Raw genomic sequence first — 20135 nt, forward strand, 5'->3', positions numbered from 1 at the left:
GAAAAAGAAAAAAAAAATATCAATGCCATGTTCTGACCTTTTTTCCACCTAAAATACCACATTTGCAATTCTATGACTTTTTCATCACATTTTATTATGTTTTTTCTGGGACATTACCTTTTTTTCTTATTATTTTTAACATGTTGTTTGATGCCTATCATAAACTTGGATTACATAGATCAATGCAATGCTTTTGCATGACATTGATCTATGTTTTCAGCGCTCGACGGTGCTCGACGCCTGATGTCAGTCATTACAGGCAGATGTCAGCTGCTAATAGCCAGCTCCGATGTCCATCATTACTGGCCGAAGCCAACTGCGGATAGCAGCGGGGATCTGCCAGTTATGCCTTGGACCCAACCCGTGGGCCTGCGCCATATTCCCCTCACCCGCCCCATGACGTACTGATACATCATGGGTCGGGAAGGGTTAATAAGCAACTCGGGGCAGCAATTTGCTGCCCCTGTGAGTTTGCCGCCTGGGTCCAATGGACCCAGCAGGATCCATTGTAGGGCCGGCTCTGGACACTTGGACAGCCTGTCACAGAGAAGTGATCACATTGTTGCTGCATGTTCATATCGCATCTAAAGCGTTGAAGGGAGAAGTTAGGAGCAGAAAAAAAGTAGAAGGAGCTCACTCCTGGGATCTTCTCTGCATCAGGCTGTCTGCCCCTGGAATAAGGTCCATGCCAGGTAGCTGTAAAAACTACACATGATCTTGTGAGATGCTGTAAGTTTTCCAAGATCATGCTGAAAGAGCCACTCTAATAGGTCAGTGTCAGATGGCTTCAGTTTCACGCCCCCTTGGGAATAAAGGCTGGTTACCGCCCACTTGGTTTTGGGGGCTGATTTGCACATGATAAGGCAAAAAATAATATAGCTATATCTTGGGAATGAGGGTAGGGCGAAAGACAATAATAAAATGATATATTATTTAGGGGAGGGAGCAAAGTGATATTTAGCTATTTCCAGTTTTTTTTTAACTGGGCCCATGTCCTTTTTACATGGGATGAGTCACAATGCGCAAAATCTAAAAGCCCTTAATTTTCATGATCAGTTAAGCCCTAGTAATTTACGGTCCAATGTAAAGGCCCATATAACCACCTTAAGGGGATTTGTCAGCTACATTTGTAGCTAAGAGATGCAGACCCTGTTGGATAGTTATTAGGGTACAAGAGCAACCTGTACCTTTCCTGGAGCTGATGATGGTTGCCAAACTTGCAATAAATAAAATTGCCTTTTTATTTATCATTTAAGTGACAAGGAGGCAGAGCTGAGCTACTAAAGTGTCACAGCCTGCATACCTCCTCACTTGCCTTCACATCCCAACACCTCTTTGATTGACATACATATTCCTGTGCAACAGTCAAGGAGGAGCTGGAGATGAGGGCAAGCGAGGAGGCACACTTCAGCAGCTCGGCCCGCCTCCTTGACACTTAGATGAAAAATAAAAAGGCAACTGAATACATTTGGCAACCACCATCTGCCCCTGGAAAGATACAGTTTTCATTTATACCTTAACAGATAACCAATGGTGCCTGAAGCTCTTAACAGCAAATACAGCCAACAGATTCCCATTAATATCATTTAAGTGTGATCTACAAAATCCTTACTGGATACTCATCTTTGGTCACTGCACTATATTCTTCATGCATATATACTACATGCAGCACCTTCGCTCTGTTGAGTGAAGAAAATGTGATTTATTGATTGGATAATTACCATGTGACCAACCAGAAGTAAAAACAATATAAACCCTTTTGTGCTCAGCAAATATTAAATGAAATATATAACAATATATAAAAACTATATACCAAAATAGTGATAGTTATGAGTAAATATAAGGGGACACAATGTTTTGTTTTTTTCCATGAACATAGGCTGTATGTAGGCTTGTTTGTTTTTGCAGGATGATTTGCCGTCTCTATTGGTACCATTTGGGCGAAAACATGATTTAATGGCTGTATGGGGCTGAAACTTGACAGCCAAACACCGCACAAGTTTGTTAACAAACCTGTGTGGTGATTGGCTGCCGCATTTTGCCGAAGCTCGTGCACTGATTGGCTGAATCATTTCGGCTCCATGTGGCACCAGACCATTTATCTTCACCCTTTTGGTGCATATGAATTTTTGAAAGCAATAGCAAGGCTAAATCAGCTCACCCCCAATGCCTGTTACCGAGCACGTAACAGTGTGGACTGCACTTAGAGGCAAATGGCAGAAAATGAGAAGAATCCAGCTCTCTCAGATCAACGGTGAAGGTAGACTTTATTGGAACACAGCTACATTGAACAAAGGTACAGGTAGCAGGATGTGACGCGTTTTGGACAGGTGCTGGCCTTACTCATACACCATTTATGAGTAAGGCCATCACCGGGCCAAAACACGTCACATCCTGCCACCTGTACCTGTGTTCCATGTAGCTGTGTTCCAATATGGTCTACCTTTATTGGTGATCTGAGACTGAGCTGGATTCTTCTCCTTTCCTGCCATATGAATTTTTGATTACAACATTTAAAAACCTAAAAACTGCCACTACATGATAACTGGAAAAAATCTGCTAGATTTCAGAATGACCACAATCCCTATCATTAGTTGTGATTTCAGCAACAGTAACCTAGTAGCCCTAGCTTTAAAGGGGTATTCTTATCTCAGACATTTAGACATGTCTAATAGATGGGGCTCCCACCTCTCTTTCTATAATGAGGATCTCCAAGATTTGTCTGGCCTGGTTTAGCCACCAGAGTTAGCCAAAATGACAAAGACAGTTGATCGAGAAGTTTTACACAGTTTACGTAACTTCCATAAAGGATATTGGGAATTGTGTTAACAGCTTATCAAAATTTATATAAAAAGTGTAACTCAGTGCTATGCTGTTTATGCAACTACCTTTAAAGGACAAGTATCATAAACAAAACTTATTCTCTATCCGAAGGAGAGTCCAAGCACTGGGGCCCCCCGCGATGTGTGGAGCCCCGATTCTCTAGCACAGGAGCACGTCACGACCCCCGCCCGAAGCGGGAGCCGCCACGCCCCCTCCATATAGCTCTATGGGAGAACCATTCAGCAATCTTCAGCTCTCCCATAGAGCTATATGGAGGGGGCGTTGCGGCGCCGCTTCGGGCGGGGGTCGTGATGTGCTCCTGTGCTATAGACTGGGGCTCCAAACAGGAGATCACAGGGGGCCCCAGCGCTCATACCCCCCACAAACTAAAACTTATCCCCTATCCTTCGGATAGGGGATAAGTTTTTGTTCATGATACTTGTCCTTTAAACATCTATGGAAGGTACGTAAAATGGCATAAAACAGCCCAATCAGCTCTTTTCTGAATCCCAGCCATGTTCTAGAAGCAGGATCTGCATCTATCAGACATTTATGACATAGCATGTAGAGTGCTATCTAGATCATCTTAAGAGTATGTTTACACTGAGGAACTGACATGGAATTCCGCGAGCACTGCATTATGTCAATAGTGACAACACAGGGCTATGCTGTCCTACCACCAAAGGATTTCGGCAGCGGCTGCCAGATGGAATCTCTGCTTTGCGGAATTCCGCAAGCAGATTCCTCTCAAAATACTCAGTGTGAACATACCCTTAAACTGAAAATCTGTAAAGTGAACAAAACTAAGTCTACAGTTCATAATAATTAAAAGAAACACAATAAAATATCAATGAGTCAATGAAATATATGCAAATGGGAAAAGGTCTTACCTTGTCAATCTAAGCGTCCCAACTGCTATGCTAAATACAACACCAAATAAGAGACCAATATTCGCAGCAAAGCAGATTGTAACCAGATAGGTGCAAATCCAGATCCCCTAAAAATAAAGGAAATCCAGCAGGGCAAGAAGGCAATCAAAGGTTATGTTAACTTACAATGCAAGTGGTGCAGAACATGTTAGGTTTGCTTTACTTGGAGTAAGGCCAGAGGGTTACAAAATTAAAGAAGCGATCTGATGGTTGCTACGGGCAACTGCTCCCCTTTTTCTCTGCACCTCCCCTTGTTACTGTAAATATACTGTATATGCTACTACCTTTTTTTTTAATGCCGCGCTTACATTCACTGATGTGATGATAAAAATACATTTCAAGAGGTTATCCAGGATAAGATAATGAATCATTTTTTTCAAGACACCTTGCTACTCTTGTTCATGGCTGTGTCTAGTATTGCCATACAGTCCCCTTTCCTTCAACTGGGATAAGCTGGAATACCAGACACAATTGATGAATAGACTCAGCACTGATAAAAAAAAAATCCAACCTCTTTTTCTAATCATGATAATGCTCATTAAATGGGAATGTGTCATCAGAAAATAATCTAGTGTTTAAATAAGATTTTTATATTTTAAGAATTTTTTATCATTTTTTTTTCTTATAATGTTTCATTTTACTATCTATATTTTATTGTAATACTGCAGTTTCTATTCTAACCACAAGGGCTAAAACTAAGCTGAGACTTCCTGTTCTGTACAGATCATTTCCCAGTAATGGCTTTCTTCTCAAGAGCAGAGTGGAAGGTGAAACCAGTATATGGAATAACCACCATTCACAGAAGAGTTTTTCACCTCTGAAAAGGTCTTCAATTCATCTGAATAGGACAGGTCCTGTTATCTATGGTCCCTTGGTTTTGCAGAAATGCAAATCACTAAATGTTGTTTAAAACAGCATAGGCAAGTTTGCAGCACACATGGTAATGTACAGAAAATCAAAAAACATACAATCAGAAAATAGAAACAGAGTAGAGATAGAAAAGGGGTTCATTGGTCTGGTTTGACCAGATTATTGTCTCCTCAACTAAAGCTCCACAAATGATGACTATGGACTCACTAGTGCTTATGTACAGCACCCGTGCTTCCAACCAGGGACAAAAGGTGCCCACTACACGTTTGACCACTTTCCATCTTATCCTCTATAAAAGAGAGGGGCAGCATTGCAGTGGTCTCTTAAAGGGGTACTCCGGTGAAAAACGTTTTTCTTTAAAATCAACTGGTGGCAGAAAGTTAAACATATTTGTAAATTACTTCTATTAAAAAATCTTAATCTTTCCAGTACTTATTAGCTGCTGAATGCTACAGAGGAAATTCCTTTCTTTTTGGAACACTGATGACATCACGAGCACAGTGCTCTCTGCTGACATCTCTGTCCATTTTAGCAACTATGCATAGCAGATATATGCTAAGGGCAGCATGGTGGCTCAGTGGTTAGCACTGCTGCCTTGCAGTGCTGGGACTTGGGTTCAAATCCCACTAAGGACAACAATAAATAAATCATTATCATTATTATAACGTCAGCAGAGAGGACTGTGCTCGTGATGTCATCAGAGAGCATTCAAAAAAGAAAAGAATTTCCTCTGTAGTATTCAGCAGCTAATAAGTACAGGAAGGATTAAGATTTTTTCATAGAAGTAATTTACAAATATGTTTAACTTTCTGCCACCAGTTGATTTAAAAGAAAACTGGAGTACCCCTTTAAGGCCAGATACTCACTACCTTGTTTGTTTATGTGGCTGTGGAGACAAAGGCCGGCATTTATCATTGTAGGTGTAAGTGAAGCATTTTTCTACACCTTTTTTTGTGTGCTGGTAATGTGTAAGAGCACCAAATTTATTTAATGGCCACATAGCATTTGATAAATTTTGTGCAGGTAAACATTTTCTGAAATTTCTCTCTTCACATACACCGCTTAGCTAAGTCTGGGCTGGTGTAGTTTTAGAGACTTTTCAGTGGCTTTGCGCTTTTTTTTGCTCCTTTTCCCAAAAAGGTGCAGTTCATAAAACCCTTCCATATCATGTGTATTGCCAAAATCAGTGGATTGCAACTCAAAAACAGCAGAAATGTGTAACCCAAAAGGTGCAAAAAAGGCTCAAATAAACCCTGCTTGCGCCTTTTTTGCAACTTTTCTGGAAACAAAAAACAGTCTAAAGACAATGATAAATGTCGGCCTTTGAGCCTTATGCTGGTTCACATTAACTATAGGGAGAAGGAATGAGGCCTATCTGACATGGTGCTCCCCTGACCAAACCCATAGGGGATGCCTTTGGTAGTATTGTAATGTCCCAGTACAGGTACACGTTCCTGTACTACCTGTAGGCCCTGTCAGGTTGAGTCCCTCAGTGACCCTGGGGGCTCTCCTGCAGGGACTCCCCTTGTTCTCATGTTGGTTTAATAAATGTGGTGTATGCTCACTTAATGCTTAGACAGGATCCCTATGTCTAGATAGTATACAGGACCTGTGGATGTCTCAGGGACCTGTAAGTAAGCCTGTCACATGTTATGTTATGCAGTTACATGATTTGTTGTAACATGTACTCCCAGAGAGCACCAGCTTAACCTATGACCCACAGCTTGACCAATGAGCTCAAGCCCCCCACTATATAAAGGGGTGGCCATCTTTAATTAGCTCTCTTGGACCTTACCATCTAATCTGAGAACAAGTCTTTGCTGAGGCAGCAAGCACCAGAGGCCTTAGGGTCAAGTGAACTGCATCTGGACTCTTTCCAGTAAGTCCACATGACTATGTCTGCCGTCACTACATCTAGTCAAGTCCTGCACATAGTAAAGCCAAGTCCTGCGCATAGTCAAGTCTAATTACAAGTCAAAGTCAAGTTTATTACAAGTATTGGTCCAACAAGCTGCGAGGTCCTCTGGGTAGTGGCCACCTCTCTGGGAATTCTGGCCTTAGCTGTGAAGATAATTACATCTGTCTTCTACTCAGTAAAGTCTCCTTTTACCCATAACTGGTTGTGGACACTTTATTCACTACCAGCCCGTGGGATAGCGGAGAATCTGGGCGTGTGGTGTTCCAGAACCGGAAAACAACACTGGCGTCATGAACACATAGGGGTTAATACCATCTGACCCCCAGGGTTAATAACATCAGATCCCACCACTCACACCGCAACACCCGTGGTCCTGCCATTCACCAGTAGTTGCCACAGTATGAACCATTGATTTGCAACAAATGTTTAAGGAAACAAAATATTGAGATGAGGGTGAACCCCATTTGGGCTTTGGAGGCAATGGGATCCCAGGATGGTTCCTTGCATTTGGATACTCAGAGATGTTACTCGGAGTACTAGCTGTTACGCCGAGCGCTCCGGGTCCCCGCTCCTCCCCGGAGCGCTCGCAACATCTTCGCTACGGCAGCGCCCCGGTCAGATCCACTGACCGGGTGCGCTGCGATACCGCCTCCAGCCGGGATGCGATTCGCGATGCGGGTGGCGCCCGCTCGCGATGCGCACCCCGGCTTCCGTACCTGACTCGCTCTCCCTCGTTCCTGTCCCGGCGCGCGCGGCCCCGCTCCCTAGGGCGCGCGCGCGCCGGGTCTCTGCGATTTAAAGGGCCACTGCGCCACTGATTGGCGCAGTGGTTCCAATTAGTGTTTTCACCTGTGCACTCCCTATGTATACCTCACTTCCCCTGCACTCCCTCGCCGGATCTTGTTGCCCTTGTGCCTAGTGAAAGCGTTCCCTTGTGTGTTCCTAGCCTGTGTTCCAGACCTCCTGCCGTTACCCCTGACTACGATCCTTGCTGCCTGCCCCGACCTTCTGCTACGTCCGACCTTGCTTCTGTCTACTCCCTTGTACCGCGCCTATCTTCAGCAGTCAGAGAGGTTGAGCCGTTGCTAGTGGATACGACCTGGTCACTACCGCCGCAGCAAGACCATCCCGCTTTGCGGCGGGCTCTGGTGAACACCAGTAGTGACTTAGAACCGGTCCACTAGCACGGTCCACGCCAATCCCTCTCTGGCACAGAGGATCCACCTCCTGCCAGCCGGCATCGTGACACTAGCTCGAAATAAACCAGGGCAGTGTTTGTCAAATATTTATATATTATGGTAATTAGAATGTAATATAATTTCAAAAGCCTAAAATGGTAAATGTAGGCCCTACCCCTGGGGATTTCCTGTAAATGCAAATGCCCCCCTCCCCCTCATTGGAGTTTCCGAGATTTTTCACCAAAATCAGGTATGGCAATAGTGTACTTAGAACAGATATCTTAATATAAAATAAACAAAATCCATTCTTAAAGTACTTACCCAATCAAATTTATCCACATTCCAATATTTTTTCAGATCTTTAAACTGTATGAGCATTCCTTTTAGTCCCACAACAATTATAGAAGCCAGGACACACTGCAGTACAAATGTGGGTCAGTTTTCATATTACATACAGGGTCAGAGATTAAATTTTCTTACCAGCAGTTCCCTTACCATAGGCAGCCAATATAAGAGTGGTGCTACAATGTAGATGACAAACAGGACCATCCCGCATGATATCAAACTGGCCACCTAAAGAACAAAAGATATTAGGAAGTATTATCTTGTATTATCTATTACAGTATATAAACTAATTGTCAAAACTCAGTAGTTATGTCTCAGGGAGATATGCAAATAATTACAGGTGTGGTCTGATTAGACACTGGGTCTTACCACAAGAGGGCGTAAAAGTGCTTCCCCCGCTACACTATAAAAAGCCTCTAAGTGGCTAATTTGGGGTATTGAATCTCTTGACAAAAGACTGCTAGGCATGCCTCTACAATGTACTCAAAGCCATTTTGTCCAGTCGACAGACTTAGAGAAGGGGCACATCACTGTTATTGTTTTAATGGATTGCCGGCCACCTGGGCCGTTCTGACCAAGCTGTTAGAAGGTGCTGGGATCAGGGTTACATGAGGGCACGTACACACAGTGAAAAGGCTCTCAATCACCAGTAGAAAGGAAAGTTTGATCCACCAACATTACATACCTGTTGGTGGATCAAACCAATGTCCACCAACATTACATCCTCCATTACATACCCGATAGAGCCTTTATTTGGATGTGGACTTATTATTATGAGAGTGTTGGTGTGGTTTTTATATACACAGATAAAAGCATGAGACACGTGTGACACAATTAACTAGTGAGTTGTCAAAATGTATTATGTAGCTTCAGGATGGATGTAACAACATTGTCTCTTCTAGCAGATATAAGAGAATGCAGACAAACTGGTGGAGTAGAATGTATTGCATATAGTACATTTTTTTAACTTGAACTTAGTGCAAGGACAAGTGAGAGGATTCAAATCTAGACAACTACCTGTTCCTGGGCTGGCTTCATGTCCTGGGGCCCATGAAGAATCAATGCCAAGATGAAGGTTGCCGCATGGTGAGCATGGGTGGTACAAGTAACCCGAAACTGACCAACAACACATTTAACTACATGGGGGGTTCACTCTTTTTCCAGAGCTAGTTTTGCCAGATGACAAAGCAAATAATGTTTACAGAGAGAGATTAGGGGATAGACATCTTATCCCCTATCCATTCTGAACTTTTCATTCCTACCAGACAGTAATGGACCCCCATGTGACGTCACGCCACACCACACCACCTCCATTCATGTCTATAGGAGGTGCGTGGCGTGCACGCTCCTGCCATAGACATGAATGGAAGGGGCGTGTCATGATGTCAGGAGGGGCGTGGTGGGACGTCACAACCACGGCCCCTCGAGCCCAGTGTTCAGAATAAAAAATTCAGAATTCCCCAAAAAGTACATCCCCAGCATGCAGGATCAGGTGCTGGGAAAATTAGCTGAGAAAGGGATATTTTGTATCCAACTTCTTAAAGCCTAGAACTAATAGACAATTTATGTGTAAAAAAATGTATGTCATCTTAGGCCAGGGTCTAAGGAGGGTCCCAGGTCTGTCTCCCATTGGAGGAGGTTTATTGAGGAAGATTGCTGACAGAAAAAATGGGTGAGTAAAGTGATGATAAGGTGCGACAGAAGGGACCCAAACCTGTATATAAAGCCTCAAAAGAAGCTTCATTCCAAGTATATGAAGTGAATGTAGAGTAGATAGGGATGCTTTCCACCACAGTACTGCAGGGAGAGGAATCCTAGTTAGGTTTTGTCCAGTTTGATCCTAGGGGTTTCATCTCACTGTGACAGAACAAAAAGAAACACAGTGCACCACAAGGTAGTTGCAGTATCTTGTAATACCTTTTTTATTGGACTAACAAGATTTTGTAGAGACAAGCTTTCGGGATTCCTCCCTTTATCAAGTCATAAGCATTTCTGAGCTCACAAGGAGAAAACACAGGTTCTATCTCACAAAATATGCAGGGGTTAAAACAACATTAGTGGAGAATGGACATTAAGTTGGGCCATAAATTGTATAGCAATAGGACGATAGATACAGATAAGGATGAGGAGGGGGGGGGGTGCTGGAGAGCAGAGGTGAGAATAGTGGTTACGCTGGACAGACAATTTTACTATAGAGCCATAGACTCTATATATACAGAGATTTTGTTTGTATAACACCCATTTAGAGGTTTTTACTTCAAAACTTTTACTATTTGTACAACTTTTTTGTATTTGCATGGACCTGATAGCATTTTTAGCTATTCTATTCATTGTATACATTCAAACTTGTCTGTAATAACTTCCAGGTCACTTTTTTTGTATAAACCTGGTCAATTCAGCACTGTACACATACCTCACAAAGGGAACAGAGCATTCTCAAACTGTTTTGTATTTAAATAAACCTCTTTTTGGATTATACATCTACTGACTTATGCAACTTTTATGACAGAAAACTACAACATGACCATTTATCTCACTGTGATGGAACAATTTGATCGACCACTGGGTGGGCGGGGGAGGGAGATCATTCTGCAAGGACTTGTAGTTTTGCAACAGCTGGAAGCACCCTGATTAGAAAACACTGGTCTATTGCATACAAGGCAGCATAGGTGTGTTTCAATGGGTGGGGTTACTGATGTGTGGGGGGAAGAATAGTGACATCACACATACAAACAAGGAATCATAGGACTTGTAGTTGGAGGAAGGGAACTTCAACAGGAATAAGCCAGTACACAAAAACATAGCAACAGCATTCTGGTTGACTCAGAACATCGCCATTTAGGTCCAAGACAAGCATAGATTCTTCCTAAGCAAGTCCATTACTGTCTGGCAGGTAAATAATACAATCACCTTATGGTGGATAAAGCCTTTAAGTCCAGGAGGGGCCAATTCCACCATATTCTTACAATCTACATCCATCCATAGTCAAATCATAACTCTTTCAATTTTGCACCTAAAAATCTGTATTATTTTTTGCACCACCAATTCTACTTTGTAATGACATCAGTCATTGTACCCAAAAATCTACGGCAAAACGGGAAAAAAAATCATTGTGCAACAAAATTGAAAAAATACTGCCGTTTTGTAACTTTTGGGGGCTTCCGTTTCTACGTAGTACATTTTTCGTTAAAAATGACACCTTATCTTTATTTTCTAGGTCCATACAGTTAAAATGATACCCTACTTATATAGGTTTGATTTTGTATTACTACTGAAAAAGATCATAAATACATGCATGAAAGTTTATATGTTTAAAATTGTCATTTTCTGAGCCCTATAACTTTTTTATTTTTCCATGTTCAGGGGGCTATGAGGGCTCATTTTTTGCGCCGTGATGTGAAGTTTTTGTCGGTACCATTTTTGCATTGATCGGACTTATTGATCGCTTTTTATTCATCTTTTCATGATATAAAAAGTGACCAAAATACGCTATTTTACATGGTTACATAGTTACATAGTTAGTATGGTTGAAAAAAGACATACGTCCATCAAGTCCAACCAGGGAATTGAAGGGAATTTTGGACCAGGGAATTTTGGACTTTGGAATTTTTTTGCGCGTACGCCATTGAATGTGCGGTTTAAAAAGTGGTATATTTTTATAATTTGGACATTTCCGCACGCGGCGATACCACATGTTTATTTTTATTTATACAGTTTTTTTTTTTATTCTTGGAAATGCCGGGTGATTCAAACTTTTATTAGGGGAAGGGATAATTGAAAGGGTTAATGATTTTTTTACACTTTTTTAATGCAATATTATAGCTCCCATAAGGGGCTATAACGTTGCATTTACTGATCTTTAGCAGTGTTCAATGCATCTCCATAGAGATGCATTGATCATTGTTTTCGGCGATTGATTGCTCAAGCCTGGATCTCAGGCTTGAAGCATTTAATCGGCGATCGGACTGCAGGAAGGAAGGTAAGAGACCTTCCTCCTGTGCTGCAGCTGTTCGGGATGCCGTGATTATACCGCGGCGATCCCGAACAGCTCCCTGAGCTATCCGGCAACTTTCACTTTAGTTTTTAGCCGCGCTGCTCAGCTTTGAGCGCGCGGCCAAAGGGTTAATAGCCCGCGGCACCGCAATCAGTGCCTCGCGCTATTAGAGGCGGGTCCTGGCTTCACTATGACGCCGGGCCCGCCGTGATATGATGCGGGGCTACCGTGTAACCCCGCGTTATATAACGGGAGCGGGACTCAGGGCGTAAGTTTACGCCCTTGGTCCTTAACAGGTTAATGAGTAAAGTTTTAAACAACATATAGTATTCTTGCCAGTGTTTATCTTTAAGATTTTGCAATGACAAACTATGTAAAGACTTGCATCATCCAGTAATAATAGCAATGGGGGGAAATTATAGTTGGTTGTCAAACAGGTTAATATCTAAGTATTTCAGGGAGTGAGAAGCCCAGTGCTGTGGCTATGTTTTTGTGCTCAGCCAAGAAGGCGTCTTTGGACTTTAAAAAAATACTCTGAAATCAAAAAAGTGAATTGGAGAAAAGAATTTGGATTTATAAAAAATGGTGGCAATGAGACAGAGCAAGTCATCGGCATAGGAAAGTGTGTAATTTTCACCTTGGTTTGGCACACCAGAAATGTTTGTGTGCACACAGATATTGCAGAAGAAAGATTCCAAGATCTGTATGAATATCAAAGGTGAGATTGGGCACCCTTGTCAGATCTGATCGGACACCATTCCTCCAGACTTTAGCAGTGAGACCAGTCACAAAATCATTTTTAGCATATTGGGGGAGATTTATCAAAACCTGTCCAGAGGAAAAAATTGCCCAGTTGGCCATAGCAGCCAATCAGATTGATTCTTATATTTTTTAACAAGGCCTCTGCAAAATGAAAGAAGCAATCTCATTGATTGCTATGGACAACTGGCCAACTTTTCCTCTGCACAGGTTTTGATAATTCTCTCCCATTGTCTTTTAGATCACACCAAGATGACACCAAGCTTTGTAGCACGGTACAGTCTATAGAGGATGTGCATAAGTTACAGGATGACTTGGATAGACTAAGTGTCTGGGCATCCACTTGGCAAATGAGGTTCAATGTGGATAAATGTAAAGTTATGCATCTGGGTACTAATAACCTGCATGCATCGTATGTCTTAGGGGGGATTAAATTGGCAGAGTCACTGGTAGAGAAGGATCTGGGTGTACTTGTAGATCACAGACTACAGAATAGCATGCAATGTCAGGCTGCTGCTTCCAAAGCCGGCAGGATATTGTCATGTATCAAAAGAGGCATGGACTCAAGGGACAGGGACATAATACTCCCCCTTTATAAATCATTGGTACGGCCTTACCTGGAATATGCTGTTCAGTTTTGGGCACCTGTCCATAAAAGGGACACTGCGGAGTTGGAAAGGGTGCAGAGACGCGCGACTAAACTAATATGGGGCATGGAACATCTTAGCTATGAGGAGCGATTAAAGGAGTTACAATTGTTTAGTCTTGAGAAGAGACGTTTAAGGGGGGATATGATAAACGTATATAAGTATATTAATGGCCCATACAAAAAATATGGAGAAAAACTGTTCCAGGTTAAACCCCCCCCAAAGGACGAGGGGGCACTCCCTCCGTCTGGAGAAGAAAAAGTTTAGTCTCAAGGGGCGACACGCCTTCTTTACCGTGAGGACTGTGAATTTATGGAACGGTCTACCTCAGGAACTGGTCACAGCAGGAACAATTAACAGCTTTAAAACAGGATTAGATACATTCCTGGAACAAAATAAGATTAATGCTTATGAAGAAATATAAAATCTCATCCCTTCCCCAATATCGCGCCACACCCCTACCCCTTAATTCCCTGGTTGAACTTGATGGACATATGTCTTTTTTCGACCGTACTAACTATGTAACTATGTAATGTCACAGCGAGTTTCCTCCATTAAGACCTAATTGACATGACTAAAAGCCTTCTACATGTAGGTGGAAAGAAGAACTAGAAGCAAGTTCTGTAGTGGTAACCTCATGTGCCTCTCTACTAGCCATAAAAGCTGCTTGGTCCAATTGGATGACTCTCGAAAAAAAAGGGCCGATCTAGAAGACAGAGGGGAAGATTTATCAAAACCTGTTCAGAGGCAAAGTTTCTGGGTTGTCCATAGCAACCAATCAGATCCCTTCTTTCATTTTTAAAAAAGGCCTGTGAAAAATTAAAGAAGCGATCTGATTGGTTGCTATGGGCAACTGGTCAACTTTTCCTCTGGACAGGTTTTGATAAATCTCCCCCAGAATCTTTGTAATTCAATGTCAGCACTGAGCAAGGATGCTAACTTGTAGCTAGAACACTGTAAAGGCTTGTGGGCAATGTATATATGAACTTACACAGAAGAGAATAACTGACAGCCAAAGCATTGAAACACCATAACATATGGGGAAAAATCTGCCTACAAACATTGATTGTGTGTATTTTTTGTGCATGTACTTTTATAGTTGCATATACCTTTTTATTAAAGATTAGAGCTTCTAAAGCAGCGGTACTCAACTGGCGGACCACGGTCCAAATCCGGACCGCGGCCGCCAGTCATCTGGACCTCCAGTCGGTTCAGGTAACTGGCCGGAGGTGGGAGCCGCTGTCCTGGCATTCGTATGTATTGGTGTCTTTTAGACACCGATACAAGTGAGTAGCTGAGCGCTGCTGGAGCGAGGGAACAATGTGCTCTCTGCCCGGTCGCTCTTCTCCTATGATACAGGCAGCGCAATTAGCAATCATCTGCTCTGACCAGGCCTGGTTAGAAGAGCCCAGAGCAGTGGAGCAGCAAGGGACCTGGTACAAATCCCACTGGGGTTCCTCTGCCTGACAACACAGATCTTGCTTCTATCGTGGCACTTCAGTCACAGCAGTTGGCTCAGCAAGCACAGCAGCTTAACCAGCTATCCGCCATGATGCAGCAGTTGCTATCTGCTCAGCAGCAACTGCCACAGCCTCCTCCAGCTCCAGTACAGCCTCCCGCTGCTGCAGTCTCCTCCGGAACCATACTCCGTTGTACTTTCAGAGAAGTTTGAGGGGGATCCCAAGTCCTGTCGTGGTTTCATGACGCAGTGCTCCATGCACATTGAACTCATGGCGGACCAGTTCTCCACGGAACAAGCAAAGGTAGCCTTCGTCATCTGTCTCCTGTCTGGTAGGGCCTTGGCCTGGGCAAATCCGCTGTGGGATCGCAGTGATGCTATCACTACCAATCTCCAGGCATTCCTGATGGAATTTCGCACTGTCTTTGAAGAACCTGCCCGAGCTTCCTCCGCTGAGATGGCTTTGCTGAGTCTTTCCCAGGGCAACTCCACTGTGGGCGAGTATGCCATCCGGTTCCGGACCCTGGCATCAGAGTTGTCTTGGAATAATGAAGCACTGTGCGCTGCTTTGAAGAGAGGATTATCAAGTCAAATTAAGGATGTACTCGCTGCCCGGGAATTGCCATCTAACCTGAATTAACTTATACAATTGGCATCACGGATTGATATCCGTTTCTCTGAGCGACGAGAGGAACTGCGAATCTGGAATCTGCACGACTTCTGCGCTTTCCTCGTCTGGCACCAGTTTTCCAGCAACCACCGCAACCTTCTATGTTGCCTCCCGCAGTGGAGGCTATGCAGGTGGATCGGTCTCTCCTGACCCAGCAGGAAAGAACTCGCCGATGAACTGAAAATCTATGCCTATACTGAGCCAGTGCAGACCACTTCCTTAAGGATTGTCCTCTGCGTCTACAGCTAGAGGGAATCGCTCGCACCTAGGGTTCGTGGGAGAGGCCTCCCTAGGTGTGAGTTCCACCTCTCCATGCTTAAATCTGACGGTCCAGCTTCTTCTGCCTTCTAAAGAGATCATCTCTGTTCTGGCTTTCCTTGACTCTGGCTCAGCGGGAAACTTTATTGATGCCTCCCTAGTCCATAGGTATCATCTGCAGCTGTCCCGCCTCTTAAAACCACTGTATATCTCTACGGTCAATGGAGAAAGACTGGACTGCACCGTGCTAAATCGCACAGAACCATTATCTATGCAAGTTGGAGTCTCTCATAGGGAGAACTTGTCTTTCTACGTTCTCCCCCATTGTACTTCTCTATTGCTTGGCCTGCCGTGGTTGCAACTCCATGCTCCACAGCTTGATTGGAAAACTGGAGAAGTTCTTCATTGGGGCCCGTACTGCAACCACCACTGTAAACATATACGTGTGACCAAGTAGAAATCTTCGTCTAGTCCTCTGCCAGGTTTACCTTCTTTTCTCCAGGACTTTTCTGATGTCTTCAGTGAAAAGCAAGCTGAAGTCTTGCCTCCACATCGTCCTCACGATTGTCCCATTGATTTACTGCCTGGCACTACCAGGGGCCGAATCTACCCCTTGTCAGTTCCTGAAACCCAGGACATGTCAACTTACATCCAGGAGAATCTTCAGAAGGGGTTCATCAGGAAATCCTCTCCTCCTGCCCGAGCCCAGTTCTTCTTTGTGGAAAAAAAAGATGGGTCGTTGCGTCCTTGCATCGACTACCGAGGACTGAATAAAATTACAGTAAAAAAATTGTTATCCCCTTCCTTTAATCACAAAGTTGTTTGGTCGGCTGCGAGGTGCCAGGATTTTCTCCAAACTTGATATTCGTGGTGTCTATAATTTGATTCGTATAAGAGAAGGGGACGAGTGGAAGACTGCGTTTTGAGACAGACATTTTTAGTACCTTGTAATGCCCTTTGGACTATGTAATGCTCCAGCAGTCTTCCAGGAGTTTGTCAATGACATTTTTGGGACCTTCTCTACTCCTTTGTCATTGTCTATTTGGATGACATTCTCATCTTTTCGCCCAATCTCCAAACGCATCGTTTCTATCACCGTCAAGTTTTCAGCATAACCAACTCTATGCAAAACTTGAAAAGTGTACTTTTGAAAAGACCAGTCTACCGTTTCTGGGGTATATTGTTACCAGTCAAGGACTTCAAATGGATCCTAACAAATTATTCGCTGTACTGGAGTGGCCTCAACCTTCTGATCTGAAAGCGATTCAGCGCTTCCTTGGCTTTGCCAATTATTACCGGCATACTGTCACGATGCCGGCTGGCAGGTAGTGGATCCTCTGTGCCAGAGAGGGATTGGCGTGGACCGTGCTAGTGGATCGGTTCTAAGTCACTACTGGTTTTCACCAGAGCCCGCCGCAAAGCGGGATGGTCTTGCTGCGGCGGTAGTGACCAGGTCGTATCCACTAGCAACGGCTCAACCTCTCTGGCTGCTGAAGATAGGCGCGGTACAAGGGAGTAGACAGAAGCAAGGTCGGACGTAGCAGAAGGTCGGGGCAGGCAGCAAGGATCGTAGTCAGGGGCAACGGCAGGAGGTCTGGAACACAGGCTAGGAACACACAAAGAAACGCTTTCACTGGCACGATGGCAACAAGATCCGGCAAGGAAGTGCAGGGGAAGTGAGGTGATATAGGGAAGTGCACAGGTGATAACACTAATTGGAACCACTGCGCCAATCAGCGGCGCAGTGGCCCTTTAAATCGCAAAGACCCGGCGCGCGCGCGCCCTAGGGAGCGGGGCCGCGCGCGCCGGGACAGGACTGACGGGGAGCGAGTCAGGTACGGGAGCCGGGGTGCGCATCGCGAGCGGGCGCTACCCGCATCGCGCATCGCATCCCGGCTGGAGGCGGTATCGCAGCGCCCCGGGTCAGTGGATCCGACCGGAGCGCTGTAGTGAGAAGAGTGTAGCGAGCGCTCCGGGGAGGAGCGGGGACCCGGAGCGCTCGGCGTAACAGTACCCCCCCCCCTTGGGTCTCCCCCTCTTCTTAGAGCCTGAGAACCTGAGGAGCAGACTTTTGTCTAGGATATTGTCCTCAGGTTCCCAGGATCTCTCTTCTGGACCACAACCCTCCCAATCCACTAAAAAAAAGGTTTTCCCTCTGACCTTTTTGGATGCCAAAATCTCTTTGACGGAGAAGATGTCAGAGGAGCCGGAAACAGGAGTGGGAGGAACAGATTTGGGAGAAAAACGGTTAATGATAAGTGGTTTAAGGAGAGAAACGTGAAAGGCATTAGGAATACGAAGAGAAGGAGGAAGAAGAAGTTTGTAAGAGACAGGATTAATCTGGCACAAAATTTTGAAAGGACCAAGATAGCGTGGTCCCAACTTATAGCTAGGGACACGGAAGCGGACATATTTAGCGGAGAGCCATACCTTGTCTCCAGGGGAAAAAATGGGAGGAGCTCTTCTTTTCTTATCCGCGAATTTCTTCATGCGTGAAGAAGCCTTTAAGAGAGAATTTTGGGTCTCTCTCCATATGATGGAAAGATCACGAGAAATTTCATACACAGCGGGCAGACCAGAGGGCAAGGGAGTAGGGAGGGGGGGAAGAGGGTGACGGCCGTACACCACGAAAAATGGGGATTTGGAGGAGGATTCAGAGACTCTGAAGTTATACGAGAATTCGGCCCATGGTAGAAGATCTGCCCAGTCATCCTGGCGGGAGGAAACAAAATGTCGTAAATAATCACCCAAGACCTGGTTAATTCTTTCTACTTGTCCATTGGATTGAGGATGATATGCAGAAGAAAAATTTAATTTAATCTTGAGTTGTTTACAGAGAGCCCTCCAGAATTTAGACACGAATTGGACGCCTCTATCCGAGACGATCTGCGTAGGCAACCCGTGAAGACGAAAAATGTGTACAAAAAATTGCTTAGCCAACTGAGGCGCTGAAGGAAGACCAGGAAGAGGAATGAAATGTGCCATTTTGGAGAATCGATCAACGACCACCCAAATAACAGTGTTGCCACGGGATGGGGGTAAGTCAGTAATAAAATCCATACCAATCAGAGACCAAGGCTGTTCGGGGACAGGCAGAGGATGAAGAAAACCAGCGGGCTTCTGGCGAGGAGTCTTATCCCGGGCACAGATAGTGCAGGCTCGCACAAAGTCCACCACATCTGTCTCTAGAGTCGGCCACCAATAGAAGCGAGAGATGAGTTGCACAGATTTCTTGATGCCCGCATGACCTGCGAGATGGGAGGAGTGACCCCATTTGAGGATTCCGAGGCGTTGGCGTGGAGAAACAAAGGTCTTTCCTGGAGGAGTTTGCCTGATGGAGGCTGGAGAAGTGGAAATCAGGCAATCAGGAGGAATGATGTGTTGAGGAGAGAGTTCAACTTCAGAAGCATCTGAGGAACGAGAGAGAGCATCGGCCCTAATGTTCTTATCGGCAGGCCGAAAGTGAATTTCAAAATTAAATCGGGCAAAGAACAGAGACCACCTGGCCTGGCGAGGATTCAGCCGTTGGGCAGACTGGAGGTAGGAGAGGTTTTTGTGATCGGTGTAAATAATAACTGGAAATCTTGATCCCTCCAGCAGATGCCTCCATTCCTCAAGTGCTAATTTAATGGCTAGAAGCTCTCGATCCCCGATGGAGTAGTTCCTCTCCGCCGGAGAGAAGGTCCTAGAAAAAAAACCACAAGTAACAGCATGCCCGGAAGAATTTTTTTGTAGAAGGACAGCTCCAGCTCCCACTGAGGAGGCATCAACCTCCAATAGGAAGGGTTTAGATGGGTCAGGTCTGGAGAGCACGGGAGCCGAAGAAAAGGCAGACTTGAGCCGTTTAAAGGCGTCTTCCGCTTGAGGAGGCCAAGACTTGGGATCGGCATTTTTTTTGGTTAAAGCCACGATAGGAGCCACAATGGTAGAAAAATGTGGAATAAATTGCCTGTAATAATTGGCGAACCCCAAAAAAACGTTGGATGGCACGGAGTCCGGAGGGGCGTGGCCAATCTAAGACGGCAGAGAGTTTGTCTGGATCCATTTGTAGTCCCTGGCCAGAGACCAAGTATCCTAGGAAAGGAAGAGATTGGCATTCAAACAGACATTTCTCTATTTTGGCATAGAGTTGATTGTCACGAAGTCTCTGAAGAACCATACGGACATGCTGGCGGTGTTCTTCTAGATTGGCAGAAAAAATCAGGATATCGTCTAGATATACAACAACACAGGAGTAAAGGAGATCACGAAAAATTTCATTAACAAAGTCTTGGAAGACGGCAGG

General features: G+C 44.5%; 1 protein-coding gene across 1 annotated transcript in view; it reads right to left on the reverse strand.

The window, feature by feature from the left end:
- SLC26A7 (solute carrier family 26 member 7) overlaps positions 1-20135 on the reverse strand; it is a 121229-nt gene that overhangs the window by 41896 nt on the left and 59198 nt on the right. Inside the window, exons 9-12 of the mRNA XM_056522347.1 lie at positions 8214-8291; positions 8040-8135; positions 3714-3820; positions 1613-1679 (exon numbers count right to left, since the gene is read on the reverse strand). Coding sequence (XP_056378322.1) covers positions 1613-1679; positions 3714-3820; positions 8040-8135; positions 8214-8291 — 348 coding nt within the window. The remainder of the gene's footprint in view (positions 1-1612; positions 1680-3713; positions 3821-8039; positions 8136-8213; positions 8292-20135) is intronic.

The sequence above is a fragment of the Hyla sarda genome, chromosome 5, assembly GCF_029499605.1.
Source record: "Hyla sarda isolate aHylSar1 chromosome 5, aHylSar1.hap1, whole genome shotgun sequence".
Lineage (NCBI taxonomy): Eukaryota > Metazoa > Chordata > Amphibia > Anura > Hylidae > Hyla > Hyla sarda.